Raw genomic sequence first — 18,370 nt, forward strand, 5'->3', positions numbered from 1 at the left:
CTTTTTGCAACTCTCTATACTTCAATCTCAATTTAGCTGAGCTTCTTATTGACCTTTCTATAAGTATTGATATTTTATTTTGTAGCCGTTGATAAAATTGATACCATTGAAAACATGTACAAGCAGGTTGACGTCTCTCCATTCATAAATCATACCAATAAAGTTTTTTCATAATTCGATTAATCTGGTTTTTATGCCTAGTAAGTTGAAGCGTTTACGAGCTGTTTGAGTTGTTCAAATTATCATGTAATTGACCAACACTGAACTAACTCCACTTCTCAAGCCAAATTTTAACTTCAATATTATTTTTGTGCTATTCATATTTTAAAAAGACAGATTTGTATTCGGTTTTATCTTTTTATCAAAATGAAAGTTTCGAGTTTGTCAAAAGCTGCAGCACCTGCGTTGTCCTGGTGCACTAAGTTCACACGTCTTAATATCCCCACTTTGTCTTCCAAAGAAGTTACTCTCAGCAATATATACCTCAGGGACAACTCACAGTCCACACGCAGTCAACACCCTACAAGTCAACAACGTCTGCACCTCATAAAGGACATTGACCTTGAAGTGCATCCGGTGGACGTCAGACTGACAGGCGACGCAAGTGGATTCAAGGTCATTTGGTCGGACAGAGACGAGAGTTCATATGGGTTCGACTGGATTCGAGAGAATGTCCTCAAAACTGAATTGAGATCCAACATAAGGAAGGAACCCTGGTCGAGCCGAGAAATGAGCAGAGAGAAAGTATCCTTAGATTACAAAGATGTTCTGAGCAACACCGAAGCTCTAAGTTAGTTCCCAATTCAATTTTGTCACCTTGTAAAACTAGAAATCACAACTAGCGGTATAAGCACTTGATAGAAAGTATTCATGAACTCCGTTTTTTTTAATAATTACCCGCACTGACGGACAAAACTTGAGATTCAATTCGATGTAAGTCGGTTTTTATACAGATAAAATACGGTAGCCCATTCAGATGATAAAGATCGAGTTAGAACAGGTTTAAGCGTAAATTACGGTAGAAAAAAAATTCAATTTTGTTGCCTAAACAATTGATGTAAATTGATATAAATGGACTTCACAAGTCAGTCAAATCGATCGAAGCCTCGACAAAAATAACTTAACTTACAATAATTTTAATTAACTTTTGTTTTTGTTTCGAAACTTTTTTACTCAAGAAAAAATTCAACAGAGCTTCAGAGAGCAAGAGGCATCCGAGGAGAGTTTTCTTACCGCAAACTTTTGAATCAAAGAAAAATTGAATCAAAGGAAACCTTTTTTAAAAAATTTGCGAATTCAAGGATTCCCGTGGTTATAAAATATAAAATCATGCAAACTGTCTTCAAATGTTCTGCTCATTTTCAACGTTTTAGGCGCAATTTTGTCAAGCGAACAACATAAAAAACACCATGAACAACCTTTTTACCTCTTGGTTATACTCATTGTTTGGTTTGGAACAAACAGTTACAAGAAAAATCGATTCAAAAGCATGCATTTTAATATTAATTTATTTTTTTTTGTTTGATAGTTGAAAAAAACTTAAAATAATCTGTAAACCAGTCGTATCAAATTAATAAAAAAACGAAAAAATGGATGAAAAGGATTTAAAATGATTTAAATTATTTTATAGTCACTAAAATCAGTATGAATACTGAAACAAAATGCAGCCAACAAATGGATTTAATCGAAATAGAATAAAAATTGTTTAAGGTACATTTTTCAAAGTAAATCGGTTTTATATCATTTCAATTTGATTGTTTTTAGTTTTTTGCTTCATTATCTGTATGAAATTGATTGCAATTCAATGCTTGTCAGTACGGCTGTTTTCTCCATCTACTTGGTTTCAAACCCAGGAGGATGAAGTCATGAAATTTTATTTTCAATGCTCAGTTTTACGCTGTCAAAATAGCGAACGCAGTTGGGTAGTATTTTTATTATTCTTTAAGTTTGTATCCAAGTTCAACTGCATAATTATTCATAATTTTTCCGACCATTGAAAATGGGGAGGAATTTTGTATGCGGGTGTGTTTTAGTTTTTTTTTGTTTTGAACCCAAAATCAAGTACCACAAATAGTCATTGGACTGCATTGAGTGATATATAATATTAAAGCCCTTACAGTCGTGAGTCAAACCAGATTTTTAAAAAAGTTTCCACAGTTTTGAAAAAAAAACCGGTTTGAAAAGTTAGAGTTCGAGCGAATGAAGCGAGTGTGTAGTTTTATTTTAATTGATTAATTGCTTAAAAGCTTGCAATAGCTTAAATTTAGACGTAAAAATTTAATTTTACTTGGGTAACGTTAGTATACTTCGAGTATTTAAGCGCATTTTAGAAACAAGTTTTTCAAAATTCAACCTCGAAAAATTTTTCGAAAGTTTTTTTTGAATTTTTTTCGTTTTATTAGTAAATTTTCTACAAACTTTTTTTTCAGTTTGCTTATTCCAGTATGACTATCGAGTATGCTAAATCCCCCGTTTTTTGTTAGGTTCCTTTTATCACACCATGCCGAAAAAAATGTGGTTGTATTTCTTTCAGGCTATGGTCGGAGCATTCTGTGCTACTTGCACAGTAACCGGTTATCCTTGTTCTAAAAAGAGTTTTTAAAAAAATTTTACTTTTTAAAACCACAGTTTTTCCATTTGTTTTTTATTCATTCCTGCCTTATTTGAGTTGACCTTATTTGATTTCAAAAAAATAGGTTATCAGAGGCATAATTGAGGCAAAAAAAAATAAAATTAGATAAATCGATTATGAATAAAAAAATAAACAAGAAAAGGCGGTTAAAAAAAATAGTATTTACAGAAAAAGGCTGAGATTTCAGATCAACATTAATACATGTTTTAAAACAGTCAAAATTTCATAAGAAATTTTGTAAGTTTAATTATATTGATTTTCTTAGTAAAATCTTTTCACCCATGAACTTTCTATGGATAAACATAGATTTCATACAGAATATGTATAAACTTTCTACAGATTATTCTTCATTTTTGACAAATTTGGTTGACTTTTTGCGCCCATAACTTTCACGTAGCCCCACTTTTGCCGCTCAAATCGGTTAGGTTGTGGTAGGCCTGAAGCTAGAAGTCAAATGAGAGCAAGGAATTGTGACAGTGGATCGATTACACGATCTAAGGGTCTCAAAAAAGCGTCTCACACCACTATGCCTCTTGAAAAGCTTGGACAAGATTTCTTTTTAAATCAAGAACAGAATTTGATGCAAAAACCCAAATAAAAGGTAATTCAATTATTTTTTTGATAATTTTGAGAATTCTATAATTATTTCTTTGATTAGCCAGCATAAATCAATAGTCGCTTGTTTTTCTGCTCCTAGACCTTTTCTGCTCTTAGATCATTCTGCTCATTGACTAGCCAGCCGTATTTATTCTTTTTCCATACTGCGAGGTTGATTGTCAACTGGCAATGAATCCGCTGATTTTCTCTCACTATGACGTGAATGAGTTTTAATTTGGTTTTAATAGTACTCAGTAGTTGACGGTTCGTTTCTTTAGCCTTATTTTTTTGATGGAAATTTGTTTTTTTTTTATGAAAAAGTACCGAATTTTTAGATGTTAACTTAGTTGTGATTTGTTTTTTTTTGCACTCACAGCTATGATCGGAATATTATCTACCACTTGCATAGAAACCGGCTACCCTAGTTATTCTAAATGCAGCATTTTCTATCATTCCATTCCAAAATAGGTTGTGGCCAGAAATTAGTTCGAAAAAACTATCCGTTTGTATTTATGACATATAGAAAAAAAGAGAAGATTTTATCGGAATATTCAGAGATTCGTCGTAAAAGGAGTAGTCCTGATAATTTTGTGCATTTAATCAGGGTATTTTTTTCTCCAATTGAAAAAATAATCAAAAAGCGAGTCTCTAAGTAAATCAGAGGCCAAGCGGAACCACCTAGATAATAAATGAGCGTGAACAAATTTTTATTTTCATTACAATCAGTGGACAACCCGGGTGCTTATCATCAACACCAAAAATGCTTATCATACAATTCGTACATCAATAGTATGGAAAAACGCAAGTCATAAAATTTCCCAAAACTTCGAAAAATGGTTGAAAAAAGATATGAACTAATTTCTATGGCTGCTTGATTCTAATAAACGCTGGAAACTACTTTTTTATATTGCATGTTCAATTATGCTTGATAATTGAAAAATTCATGTTTTAAAAAAAATGATTGTTGAAAAATTTTGCCAAAAATTGAAAGTTTGTTACCTTCGGTAAACCATTTGTGAAAGACAGCTCTAAGACAATTCTAGTCGTTTTCTATGCATTGTAAATACAAGACCGTCCAAACTTTGGTGCTTTGAGTAAACCAAGGTCTTTTTCACTTGCGATCGGCTACGAACCTAACCCAAAGTTTTTCAAAGTTAAATTTAGAAAATCAACTCCTTTTTTTTATGGAAAAATATTTATCGTACAATTTTTATATATGGGAAATGCTTGTCATAGAGATTTAATACAATTTTTTGTACATTTGGAATTGTATGGAATTGCATGGTAAGAAGTTTTTCATATATGGAAATTGTATAATAAGAAGTTTTGGTCAACCCGGGGACCGAAAGAATAGAAAAATCATTTCGTTCACAAACGCTTAAAAACTGAGGATACAGCACAGAATCGAATTTGAGGCAGACGAGATGCCTCTCACATCTGGCATTCAAAATTTTGAACCCATGAGCAGCCGAAGAGTTCTTTTTTCGTAAAATTCTACATCTATTTTTTGGAATTTGAAAGATATACTCATCCAAAGATTTCGAAAAGTGCCCCAAATTGTTCATATTTGCTTTCATTATTGTTTCTTCAAAAACATGCTGTGGTGCAAAAAAATTGCAATAAATAGGGTCTCCATTCTCTTAGGATCTTTAAAAAGTCTTTGTTGAAGACGTCGGACAAATATGGTCAACTTAAGAAGGCAAATATTTTGAAAAACTTTGAACACTAGTTGCGTGGCTGATACAGTTGGGCTTGGTTAGGGAAATGTTACGAGACCATTTGGAAGTACGGCTTGTGCATCCTCAGGGGTTCACCATTGGAGCCCAGAGGGGTGGTGGATATCTCCAGACTCATCGGGGACATCAAGAGATCACGGGAGTACGCGGAGGCAGACAGCAGTGGAGAGAGATACTTCGAACTGAACAGCAGGGAAGACAAAGCACACTTCGATCTCGGATACTCCGAGTTAGTCTCAGACTCACTTCTAGTTTTAGATGCTGACTTCCTTGTGCATCAATTCACCATATGCCATGTGTTTCTTTTTCTTTTTATTTGCTAGACAAGTTCAGTGGTGATAGAAACTTATTTATCAATGCGGAATCAGGAAGCTCTTAAAAGCTTCTCAAGCGAACATCTTGTTTGAATTTTTTTGTGCGTATTTTAGTTAATGATGAAATTTCTCCTCAGATTTGATCAAAAAATGCGGTTAAAGATGACGCTTTTGTTTGTGTGTTAGTAAACCACTGGGCATGCACACAGACAACTCGGACTTGGAGTTGCCGGCAGGTGTTATCGGTCTGCAGGTGGTCAAACAGGCAGAGAGGGGAGGGGACTCTGTGTTCGCAGACTGCATCAAGGCCGCAGATATCCTCAGAGCAGAAGACCCCACAGCTTTTCAGTGAGTTTTAACACAGCCAAATGGTCCTACCAACTCCAAAAAATGAAAAGAATTTCTGGCGTAGTGTGGACACTAATCAACGCGTCTTAAGATTCAACGTATTTCAATGTCGACTAAAAATCGGGAAAAAAATTAAAACAAAAAACTTAAATAAATAAATTATTTTGTAAACCGAAAAACAGTTTTTAACATTTACTTCGCATTATAACTTTTGAGCAGAAAATTGAAGCACCAGATTCATTTTTTAAGAAACAAAATCTCCTTGAAAATTTAAACACCTGCCAAAAGTCTTTCCAGGAAGTGTATGAAATAGACAATTTAAAAAGTTATCTCATAACAAACTATTATAGTTTAGAAAATTTTAAGCCAAAACTTATTTGCATATCCCGTATCTTGATATATAGAATGTATACCTACTAAAGTAGAGTGTCACCTAGCTCTAATTGGCTCAAATATTAGCTTCCAAGAGCTAAATTTGTTTTGAATTTTTTATTCCGACTATTTGAGAAATGGGGAGGAACTTTGTATTCGGGTGTGTTTAGTTTTTTTTTGCTTTTTGTTTTCCCTGTAAAACCAGCTACCACAAATAATAATCAGACTGGATTGAGTGATATATCATTTTAAATCAAATTAAAGTTCTTTCAGTCGTGATTCATACGAGATTTTTAAAAATTTTGAAAATTTTTTCCAAGTGTTGAGAAAAACCGGTTTGAAATTTTTGATTTTCGTCTTAATTCGAGCGAATAAAGCAAGCGAGCAGGCTTACAACAGCTTGATTAGGAGAAATTTAAAATTTAAGCCCTAAAAACTTAACTTTGAGCAAGTAAAAATATTTTTGTAGTTTTTTAGCTTCGTTCTGGGAACTTAAAATTTTCTGCAAAAAAAATTGAAAAAAAAATTGAAATTTAAAAAAATTGAAAAATTGATAAATTGAAAAATCGAAAAATTTGAAATTTTTTGATTTTTTTAAATGTTTTTCTAGCCAATTTTCTACAAAAATGTTTGAGTCACATTTGCCTGTATTTCTATAAATGTCAATTATGACTAAAATATAGTTTTACATCAGACTTTATTTATCACCCCATGCAGAAAAACTAATTTGAAAAAACAAGCCTCATCTTAGTTTTGTATTAAGACTATGGTCGGAACATTCTGTGCTACTTGCACAGTGACCGGCTATTCTTGCTCTATTTTTTAGTTTGTCAATAACCATAACAAAATTTTGAGATGGAAATTGACATTAAGACAACCTTTTTTGCGCTTTGTGTCCAATCCTTTATAAACTGTCGTGAGCGTCTAGAAATGCTTTAAAATTCGGACTTCATTGATCTTTGTAAAATTCGAAATGGTGGTAGACTGTATAACTGCGGTTGCATTCGGCGCAAGTGGTACTGTGCGCGTGAATCATAGTTTGCTGCTTATTTAGACGGGGATAGTCTCATGATGGATGGGCCGAATGATGGAATTTTTTCAACCAATCAAAATCAGTAATTGCTCTACTCGCGGAATGGTTTTTGCACCAAACCAGTGTCAATAATAGCTGAGAATGAATAATAGCAAGAATATACAATTCATGCACATATAAAAAGTGTGTGTTTTGCTCTTCCATCATTCTAAAAATCGGGAAAAAAATTAAAACAAAAAACTTAAATAAATAAATTATTTTGTAAACCGAAAAACAGTTTTTAACATTTACTTCGCATTATAACTTTTGAGCAGAAAATTGAAGCACCATATTCATTTTTTAAGAAACAAGATCTCCTTGAAAATTTAAACACCTGCCAAAAGTCTTTCCAGGAAGTGTATGAAATAGACAATTTAAAAAGTTATCTCATAACAAACTATTATAGTTTAGAAAATTTTAAGCCAAAACTTATTTGCATATCCCGTATCTTGATATATAGAATGTATACCTACTAAAGTAGAGTGTCTCCTAGCTCTAATTGGCTCAAATATTAGCTTCCAAGAGCTAAATTTGTTTTGAATTTTTTATTCCGACTATTTGAGAAATGGGGAGGAACTTTGTATTCGGGTGTGTTTAGTTTTTTTTTGCTTTTTGTTTTCCCTGTAAAACCAGCTACCACAAATAATAATCAGACTGGATTGAGTGATATATCATTTTAAATCAAATTAAAGTTCTTTCAGTCGTGATTCATACGCGATTTTTAAAAATTTTGAAAATTTTTTCCAAGTGTTGAGAAAAACCGGTTTGAAATTTTTGATTTTCGTCTTAATTCGAGCGAATAAAGCAAGCGAGCAGGCTTACAACAGCTTGATTAGGAGAAATTTAAAATTTAAGCCCTAAAAACTTAACTTTGAGCAAGTAAAAATATTTTTGTAGTTTTTTAGCTTCGTTCTGGGAACTTAAAATTTTCTGCAAAAAAAATTGAAAAAAAAATTGAAATTTAAAAAAATTGAAAAATTGATAAATTGAAAAATCGAAAAATTTGAAATTTTTTGATTTTTTTAAATGTTTTTCTAGCCGATTTTCTACAAAAATGTTTGAGTCACATTTGCCTGTATTTCTATAAATGTCAATTATGACTAAAATATAGTTTTACATCAGACTTTATTTATCACCCCATGCAGAAAAACTAATTTGAAAAAACAAGCCTCATCTTAGTTTTGTATTAAGACTATGGTCGGAACATTCTGTGCTACTTGCACAGTGACCGGCTATTCTTGCTCAATTTTTTAGTTTGTCAATAACCATAACAAAATTTTGAGATGGAAATTGACATTAAGACAACCTTTTTTGCGCTTTGTGTCCAATCCTTTATAAACTGTCGTGAGCGCCTAGAAATGCTTTAAAATTCGGACTTCATTGATCTTTGTAAAATTCGAAATGGTGGTAGACTGTATAACTGCGGTTGCATTCGGCGCAAGTGGTACTGTGCGCGTGAATCATAGTTTGCTGCTTATTTAGACGGGGATAGTCTCATGATGGATGGGCCGAATGATGGAATTTTTTCAACCAATCAAAATCAGTAATTGCTCTACTCGCGGAATGGTTTTTGCACCAAACCAGTGTCAATAATAGCTGAGAATGAATAATAGCAAGAATATACAATTCATGCACATATAAAAAGTGTGTGTTTTGCTCTTCCATCATTCTAAAAATCGGGAAAAAAATTAAAACAAAAAACTTAAATAAATAAATTATTTTGTAAACCGAAAAACAGTTTTTAACATTTACTTCGCATTATAACTTTTGAGCAGAAAATTGAAGCACCATATTCATTTTTTAAGAAACAAAATCTCCTTGAAAATTTAAACACCTGCCAAAAGTCTTTCCAGGAAGTGTATGAAATAGACAATTTAAAAAGTTATCTCATAACAAACTATTATAGTTTAGAAAATTTTAAGCCAAAACTTATTTGCATATCCCGTATCTTGATATATAGAATGTATACCTACTAAAGTAGAGTGTCTCCTAGCTCTAATTGGCTCAAATATTAGCTTCCAAGAGCTAAATTTGTTTTGAATTTTTTATTCCGACTATTTGAGAAATGGGGAGGAACTTTGTATTCGGGTGTGTTTAGTTTTTTTTTGCTTTTTGTTTTCCCTGTAAAACCAGCTACCACAAATAATAATCAGACTGGATTGAGTGATATATCATTTTAAATCAAATTAAAGTTCTTTCAGTCGTGATTCATACGCGATTTTTAAAAATTTTGAAAATTTTTTCCAAGTGTTGAGAAAAACCGGTTTGAAATTTTTGATTTTCGTCTTAATTCGAGCGAATAAAGCAAGCGAGCAGGCTTACAACAGCTTGATTAGGAGAAATTTAAAATTTAAGCCCTAAAAACTTAACTTTGAGCAAGTAAAAATATTTTTGTAGTTTTTTAGCTTCGTTCTGGGAACTTAAAATTTTCTGCAAAAAAAATTGAAAAAAAAATTGAAATTTAAAAAAATTGAAAAATTGATAAATTGAAAAATCGAAAAATTTGAAATTTTTTGATTTTTTTAAATGTTTTTCTAGCCAATTTTCTACAAAAATGTTTGAGTCACATTTGCCTGTATTTCTATAAATGTCAATTATGACTAAAATATAGTTTTACATCAGACTTTATTTATCACCCCATGCAGAAAAACTAATTTGAAAAAACAAGCCTCATCTTAGTTTTGTATTAAGACTATGGTCGGAACATTCTGTGCTACTTGCACAGTGACCGGCTATTCTTGCTCTATTTTTTAGTTTGTCAATAACCATAACAAAATTTTGAGATGGAAATTGACATTAAGACAACCTTTTTTGCGCTTTGTGTCCAATCCTTTATAAACTGTCGTGAGCGCCTAGAAATTCTTTAAAATTCGGACTTCATTGATCTTTGTAAAATTCGAAATGGTGGTAGACTGTATAACTGCGGTTGCATTCGGCGCAAGTGGTACTGTGCGCGTGAATCATAGTTTGCTGCTTATTTAGACGGGGATAGTCTCATGATGGATGGGCCGAATGATGGAATTTTTTCAACCAATCAAAATCAGTAATTGCTCTACTCGCGGAATGGTTTTTGCACCAAACCAGTGTCAATATTAGCTGAGAATGAATAATAGCAAGAATATACAATTCATGCACATATAAAAAGTGTGTGTTTTGCTCTTCCATCATTCTTAAATCGGTATCTCTAAAACGAGGTTTTTTCAATGAATCTTCAATCTGGCAAAAGGTGAAATTTTAAGATTCTCTGTTTGATTGACAACGACTTCGCTGAGCTCTTCGCGACAACGAACCAAGAACTTATTTAGTTTAACGATGAAAATTAGATACCGCAGGACTGATCACAAAACAACCTTTGATTTCAGCATTCTGACGACGTGGCCAGAGGTTAACCGATTTCATGGGTGAGTCAATTTTTGAGTTTTAGAAGTTTTATTAACTGATTGTAAAAACTTCATATTATATTGTCAAGCCCTGAACCATGGGGCCAAGTAACCCAGTCAGCTTCGGTCGAACAAAAATTTTTGTTGAAATAGGGTCCCTTAAGTAAGTTGAGAGACTTCGGAGGAACAGATCTGTTGACTCAATAAAGGCCGATAAGAATTAGTGTTTTTTTCGCCCCTGGGAAAAAGGCCACAAGTTGAATTATGTTGTTATAAAATGATATTCTGCATTAGTTCCAATATTTCGTTTTTTTTTGGCAAAAAAATAATCTCAACTTGTGAATGATTTTGATGTCTGTGCAAAAAAGAAGAAAAACAGTTGAACTAAAATTTGCAATAATACGATTTTCTGCAATTAATCGTTTTGTCGTCTATTGTGACTCTATTAGTGTGCCCTTTTCACGTCAGTGGGGATATCGCCTGTGATCGAACTGCACTCAACTAGCTCTGCTTCAATTTTAACTGGCCACACAGATGTGAAGAGGGTGAAGTTCTGTGAGTTTAGTCGGTCGCCCTGGCAGCCTATGATCTCTCAGACAGACATGCCACAATGGTACAGGGCACTCAAGAAGTTTGGCCTCTTGGTCAACTCAGATAGAATGCAAGCGCTTCTAGAATACTCAAGTACACTACCTATATTGTTTTGTTAATTTGTTCACTTAGCCTTTTTTATGTTCGAACTTTCATTTTTACTGAAGAAAAATCGACTAAATTTTTCTTTGAAAATTAGCCCTCACCATCGAGAAAATCCTAGATCCGCCCCCTGATTTTGATGCATAGATTTTGCCAATTAAAAATAAAAACAAAAAAGCGCGTTTGTGCACCGAAGTGTTTCTTGTCACAGTATTTTTTTTCAAAACGCGATTTGAAGAGATCACACAAAATGGGTGTTGAATTATTGTATCTTTTGAGTGTCAATATGTTAACGCTTCAGTTGATAAAAACATCTTTAATGCACAATTGACATTCGTGCTTCAGTTTTTTTTAACTCTCTTTGCTTTATTTTTAGCACCGGGCATGATATACAATGACCTTAAATCAAACAGCTAACTTCTCAAAAAATGTTCCATTCAGATATTTATTCCTTTTTGCTAGGAAAACCTTAATTAGGGTTTTCTGAGCTACAGGCGAGAAACTTTGTTTGGTCAACCTAAAAAAGGTCGAAAACCATTTTTTCCCCTATTTCTCACAAAAGTCCCCCTCTTTGAGAAAATCCGATTTGAAAACCCTGAATTGAATGATTCCAAATTGAAAATAAGGATATCCGATTGCTCCGCAAGTAGCACGGGTGTTCCAAACATATTCCTAAAAAAATTAAATGTTTGTTTCCTTTTTTTATATATATTTTTTAATCATATTGGTGTCAGTTTTAGTGCGTGGTATAATTTGAGAACTATTCAAACGCGTAGAAGCTTAATAAATTAGACATAGTCGACAAAACTCGACTTCAAAAAAGAATGATAAACAAAATTGAAAAATTCAAAATCAAAACTAAACGTTTTCTGATTTTTCTGCACACAAAAAATTTTTTGTTAGGAAACCGTTATAGCCAAGAACGTACTAATTTATACATCCAAAACTAGTTTTCTGTATAGTAAAACTAAGATTTTCTATCCTGGACATCCAAATAAAACTAAACTTCAATATAGCGATTGTTACTCGATTGCTTTACTTGCTCGAAACTGAACTAAAAATCAAAAAGTTTAAACAAGTTTTCTCAAAATTGTAACATCTTTTTTGAAAATTTTTAAATTTGCTGTCCCTGATTTTGCTTTTTATTAGAAAAAATAAACTGAAACACACCCGAATACAAAATTCCTCCCCATGTTAACTGGTCGGAACATGAAAAAGACGACTGGTTTCTGTTCCAGGGTTTTCCAGACACTTCTGGAGCCCAGCAATATAGTGCTGTTCGACAACTGGCGACTGGTGCATGCCAGAAGAGCTTTCATGGGAGAGAGAACTATGATAGGCTGCTACATTACCCACGAGGACTACATCTACAAGGGCAGGCTCATAGGCGCATTCTAGTCAACAGCTGCAGCATCCCCCATGTACTCAAATGAAGCATTTAGATCTTTCATTATGTTTTCATTTTCACGATCATCTGTTTTGATGAAGGGATTTGGATTGGAATAGTTGTTTTCTCACAAACTTAGGGGGGTTATTCTCAAATAAAAGGAAAAGAGTGCAAAAGTTTTCGAACATCGCCAACAGACAGTTGGAAAGAGTCATGAACGCAAAGAAAGGGAAAAAAATGACTGTTTTTTCGATAAACTTTTGAACTTCAAAGAAAAATTATATGGCCTTACAGTTCTTTGAATTTCAAGAACGCTTTATGATTGACAATTTTTTAAAATAAAGCTGACGCAAATTGAAAAAATTGGGCCAATAAGTTAATTTTTTTGTTCCGCTGGGAAATCTGCATGTTAAAATCCTTTGTCGAAACTGAAGTCAATCAGGTTTTTGTGACATTTACACTTTTCTGTTTGATATTGGAGTTTGGGCTCTTTTTCCTTTCCCCCCACCTGCAAATTTTTACATGTAAATATGTTGACCACATTGTCCGATTGTTATAAAAATTTACATACAGACTAATAATGGCACGACAAACATATTTAGTCTTCATACTCAACCTCGTAAAACCACTCGTTACACTAATAAGTTGAAACTGGCGTTTGGGGGAAAGGAAAAGGAGCCGGAGTTTGTTTTCCTTTTAACAAAGGTTATGAACTGAGTTTAAAAAAAACTCGAAAGTCAAACCGCGAAAATCAAATTTGAGCGTGAACAAATTAAGAATTTTTCCTGAAAAAAAAACAACAAAAACAAAAACAAATCGTCGAGACCTGTACAAGAGTCTTATCTATTTTCATGACTCTTGAACAATCTTTCAGTCTGCCAAATGGACATTCTTCAAACATTTCGAGACTGAATGGCTTACATGATGATTTCTTTCAGTTGCTTTGATACTGAAATCTGATGGGAGTTTTATTGGTCCACTTTGCATGTTTGATTTGCCCAAATTCAGGTAGCAGAAATTAACTTGGGTAAATTGGATACAAGTGGTATCTCAATTTTTCTCAAGGAATTTCCAGAGGTTTTTTCCTAGAAATTGTTCTGCGGCCTAATTGTGTGTCAACCCAATAAATTTTTCGAGCTCTTAGAAAACACTATGAAATCCTTATTTTGGCAAACACTCTTCGCAAACATAATGAGGACTCAATAAAAGAATAAAATTTTACACAGCTTCTTTCAAACAGTCTGTAAAGTATTCAGCATCCGTGCAAGTTCGGTGCTAGGTAAATGTTGACTCATACTAAATTATCATTGCGTCCTTGCGTCCTTGAGAGCAATTTATTGTGATGATTATTATTTTGCCCACATTATCACCATCATAAACTTAGTCGACCGAAAGTTGTTGCTTTTGACTTGCTTGACCAGTTTTATCAAGTATGTGTATTTTACAGATTCGGTAATTTTATCAATAAAATTGGCTTGTTTCGCATCTTTTTCCCAAGTTTTCCGAGAAATGTACAACACAGAGGATTCACAAAAGGATCTGATCTTTTATAGGTAAAATTATTTTAACTTAGGACCAACCGTTTATCCCCCTTAATGGACTGACCGTAAATGATCCCCCTTTTTGTCAAATTACTGCTGAACCGTAGGCTTACTGTTGCTACAGACAACAAAAAACGACATAATCCTCCCCCATCATTTATGGTTGCCAAAATTTTCCGAAGGAATCCTCCTTAAGGGCCATTATATTTCACCTATTATTTTGGTAGATCAACCCCGTGATTTTTGTAAGGCCGGCTTTGTTGCAAATTTTAATTTTAAGCAGGGGCGGATTTAGGGGGGCGGGGGGCGGACGCCCCTTCCTCTCAGGGATTCGACACCCTGCCGACCCAAAAGGTCCCCCCTTTGCTACTTTTTAAGAAATCCACTTTTGGCCGACCGACCCTAAAATTTTTCTAAAGGCGCCTTTGGCGCCAATATTTACTAATTTTGAGGGGTGAGCGCGCGCCGAAAAAACGCAATTTTTTGGTCAAAATTTTCCAAAAAGTGCCTAAAAACGCCTTTTTTTGGACTGTTTTTTCAAAAATTTGCCGGCGGCACACAAAATTCTTCTGCCAAAATACGGGGCAAAACAGTGCTTTGGGAGAGCTCAAAAATTCAATTTGGTCTACCCAGGGGCGGATCTAGGATTTTTTTGAGGGGGGGTGGATTTTCAAAAAATTTTCGAAAATTTTGACGACCTTTTTTTTAGGTCGACCAAATTGATTTTCCGAGCTCTTCTAAAGCACTAAAAAGTCCCTGTTTTGGCCAAATTTTCTGCGCCGCAAGCAAATGTTTGAAAAAACAGGTCAAAAAAGCCGTTTTTAGGCACTTTTTGAAAAATTTTGACAAAAAATCGCGTTTTTTTTGACGCGCGCTCCCCCTCAAAGTTAGTATATATTGGCGCCAAAGGCGCCTTTAGAAAAATTTTAGGGTCGTTCGGCAAAAAATGGGTTTCTTAAAAAGTATCAAAGGGGGGACCCTTTGGGTCGGCAGGGGGTCGAATCCCTGACGGGGGGGGCGTCCGCCCCCCCCCCCCCCTAAATCCGCCCCTGGGTCTACCTAAAAAAAAAAGTCGTCAAAATTTTCGATTTTTTTTGGAAAATCCGCCTCCCCCCTCGAGAAAATCCTAGATCCGCCCCTGATTTTAAGATTGAAGCTCGCTTCAAAAAACTGAATTTTTCTATACAAATGTTATGGAAGAGTGCCCAAAAAATAATTAATGATTTCTGGCCTGTTTTTTTCTCCTGATTGGCAAAATCATTTTTATAGAGTTTTAGGGAAGCACTGAAAATCAAATTGGTCAGTCGAATCGGCCTCAAAGAAGAAAAACAAAATTTAAGTTTTTTTTCTAACCACCCCACCCCACCTCATTCTGAGAAAACTATTCCCATCATTTCTGTGACTGATACCGCTAGGCTGATGAGTAGAACAATGATTGCAGAAGATTGAGATTGCCACTTAAACTATATTTTTAAATTGTTCAAGTAAAACTTAGTCGTTTTGGAAAAAAAATGTAGCCAAGTTTTTCTCTTGCCTCGAGAATTTAATTTTTATTAACTTTTAGAAAATCCAGTTTGAAAACTGGTCGGAAAAACTTATTCAAATACCATGTAGTAAAAATAGACTCTTGTACGGTAATAATGTGGCCAATTAGCTTGACTACATTTAATTTGGAAAGCTTTGAATCAAGGTCGATTCTTCAGGCTCATTTAACTTTTTTCTCAAATTAGTATTTCTTCTTTTTCTGCGTGGTGTGATAAAAAGATCTATACGAAAAAAAAATTTACGCTTATCGACAGTCATATTAAGATAGCACAATTGAAACAGTTGATGTAGAAAACTAATTTTAGAAACGGAAAAAAAATCGTGAAAAAATTAAGTTGTGAACCCCAAAATTGCGCTAAAAAACTCCAAAAACTTAAGTTTAATCGGATACAATTAAATTTCGATGGCTTAGTTTAAGCTTTAAAAGGCTATTTTTTTGCCTGCAGGTTCTGCTTTTTTTAAGCTCAAAATGAGATATTGAGAAAGTGTTACCAAAATTTATAAATGTCGTTCGAATCACGACTGGAGAAACTTTTGTATGATATATCAATCGAACCATTCCGATGATTAATTGTGGTACCTGATTTTGCGTGGAAAAAAATAAACTAAACCACACCCGAATAGAAAACTCTTCCACAGTTTTTAAATGGTCGGAACAAAAAACACAACTCAATTCGGCAATGTTGGCAATGTTTTCTTTAAATTTCTGTAACATATCCATTGAATGGAGCTTAGAGCATCAGTAAATTGGAAATTTGCTGTATTTTATGATTAATCCATCAATTTTATACGAGAAAAGGTAGAAATATGGAAAAGTAGACCAGCATGCCCCCTTTTTTCAGAGAACTGCAAGTAATAAAGAACGGAGCGACGAAAATGTGGAGATGTCTAAAACATAGTTTGCGACAATATTTTCCAATATTACCACAAAATGTCTACTCAAAACTTCATTCTTCTTGCTCATTTATGGTCGCATGAAATACGGTGACAACGAGTATTGAATTGATCTAGCTGGCTATACAAACAGCAATTCATTGAAGCAGTTAATTTCGCAACTGCTGTTCGAAAAAGTTCCAGGGACGAGTCTTTAAACAGAGGAGGGGTTTGTAATTCAGGGTTTGTATTTAGGATTTCAAAAAAATGGAGGAAGATTTGATGAATAGAAATGATTTTCTGTTGTGATATACTGTCAAACTAACATAAGTTTACCAGTTGTTACTGAGGATAGAAGCCAAGCAACACTACATCCAAAAGTTCGACAATAAGTAAGGCAGGGATTGATCATTTCCTCCGACAAATGGCGGGTATACAATGGCCTTGATGCAATTCCAGTGACACCAACATACAATTATGAAACGGTCGACAGCTGGATCAACCGGTGATCACTCTAATGGGAAGCGAAGTTCCAATCAAAGCTGGGTGTTCTTACATGGATGTTAGAAAGCCATTGAAACGAGTGTATCTAGCACCAGAGATGGGAAAAACTCACTTGGACTCATTTCAAAAAGGCATCGAGACACATTTTTGATCGGAGTTCTTATAATTAATACAAAGTTCGAGTGCGTAAGACTAATGTATTCTGAAGGAGCCTGGCCAAGTTGCAGGGACCAGTCTACCATAGTACCAACACATAGAGCATACTTCTCATCTTAGTCTGTCCGAAAGTTGGATCAATAGAGCCATGTGACAGTGCAATCGCTGTTTTTGGTTGAATCCGCAAAGTTAATCCTTCTGATTTCAAATCCAAAACTGACAATGCTAAATTCTGCTTAATTGTTTTAGTTTAACAAAATATATCTTATCAGCCTTCAAAATTATTTTGATGCTTCTAGGTTCAATCAGATGTTAATAACTTAACGAAACACAAATGACTAAGGGCACCCAATAGCTAAGCAATTAGCTTAGTATTTGATGCGAATAAACTTGAAAAAACAAAGAGAACTACTGTACGGCAAACAAACAAAAATAACGTACACGGTTTTTGTTTAAACTTTTTCAAATAAGTTTTTTGCCATTCTCATTGGTTCTTGGGTCATCGCATGATCGAAACTTATTTTCTTCCACGATTTTGTCCACAAAAAAAAACACTTTTTTAGCGGTCGTGTGATGACGCAGCCTTGGGATGAAATTCTTGAAATCCACTTGGCGTATTAAATATGAAGAACAGCTCCACTTGCTCACTTACCATCCAACTCCTCTTCCTGTTCAGACATGAAGGGCTTGGTGCGTCTGAACAACTCCACCACCAGAAGGGCAGGCGGCAACACCATCAGAGTCGACATCAAACTCACCCCCATCTAATTCACAAATAAAAAGCAAAGTCATTGTCCAAAAATGAAACGGGAAAATTAATAATTTTTAAAATAAAAATCAAACTGAAACAGTCTACGAATAAATGCTCATAGTCATAACTGGAGACACAAATAATTTTTTATCGCTACCCGCACCGGAGTTCCATGGATAATAATCGATTATAATGGAAAATTGTTGTCTAAAATGTTGTCATTATACTCCATTAATGTTGAAAATTTAGACCACGAAACCGATTTGATTGTCATTATGAACGATTATTTTCGTTAAAAAAATCCATTAAAATCCATTATAGTGGATTATAATCCATTTAAAATCCATTATAATTGATTATAACGGATCATAATCTTTACATTTTTTTGCGAAGCTTGCAACTTTTCTGCGTTACTCACGGCCTACTCGCAATCGAAATTTACTCAATTTAACCCCCCTTCCTCACTTTT

The 18,370-nt window shown here is 34.1% G+C and overlaps 1 protein-coding gene across 1 annotated transcript; it reads left to right on the plus strand.

Annotated features, from left to right (window-relative positions):
- Nucleotides 1–80: 80 nt before the first annotated feature.
- LOC134856491 (uncharacterized) lies at nucleotides 81–12,542 on the plus strand. Its single transcript, XM_063872761.1, has 6 exons — nucleotides 81–790; nucleotides 4,990–5,194; nucleotides 5,466–5,627; nucleotides 10,434–10,455; nucleotides 10,901–11,064; nucleotides 12,383–12,542. The coding sequence occupies exons 1-6, from the start codon at nucleotides 367–369 to the stop codon at nucleotides 12,540–12,542; spliced, it is 1,137 nt and encodes a 378-aa protein (XP_063728831.1). The 5' UTR covers nucleotides 81–366.
- Nucleotides 12,543–18,370: the final 5,828 nt, after the last annotated feature.

This window comes from Symsagittifera roscoffensis, unplaced genomic scaffold, assembly GCF_963678635.1.
Source record: "Symsagittifera roscoffensis unplaced genomic scaffold, txSymRosc1.1 SCAFFOLD_148, whole genome shotgun sequence".
Classification (NCBI taxonomy): domain Eukaryota; kingdom Metazoa; phylum Xenacoelomorpha; order Acoela; family Convolutidae; genus Symsagittifera; species Symsagittifera roscoffensis.

What these genes read in the sequence shown, in the direction of transcription:
- LOC134856491 (XM_063872761.1), top strand. Translation starts at nt 367, where the DNA reads ATGAAAGTTTCGAGTTTGTCAAAAGCTGCAGCACCTGCGTTGTCCTGG. An exon ending in TTCTGACGACGTGGCCAGAG is followed by an intron (nt 10,456 to 10,900) that starts GTTAACCGATTT and finishes TGACTCTATTAG; the next exon opens with TGTGCCCTTTTCACGTCAGT. An exon ending in CAGACAGACATGCCACAATG is followed by an intron (nt 11,065 to 12,382) that starts GTACAGGGCACT and finishes TTTCTGTTCCAG; the next exon opens with GGTTTTCCAGACACTTCTGG.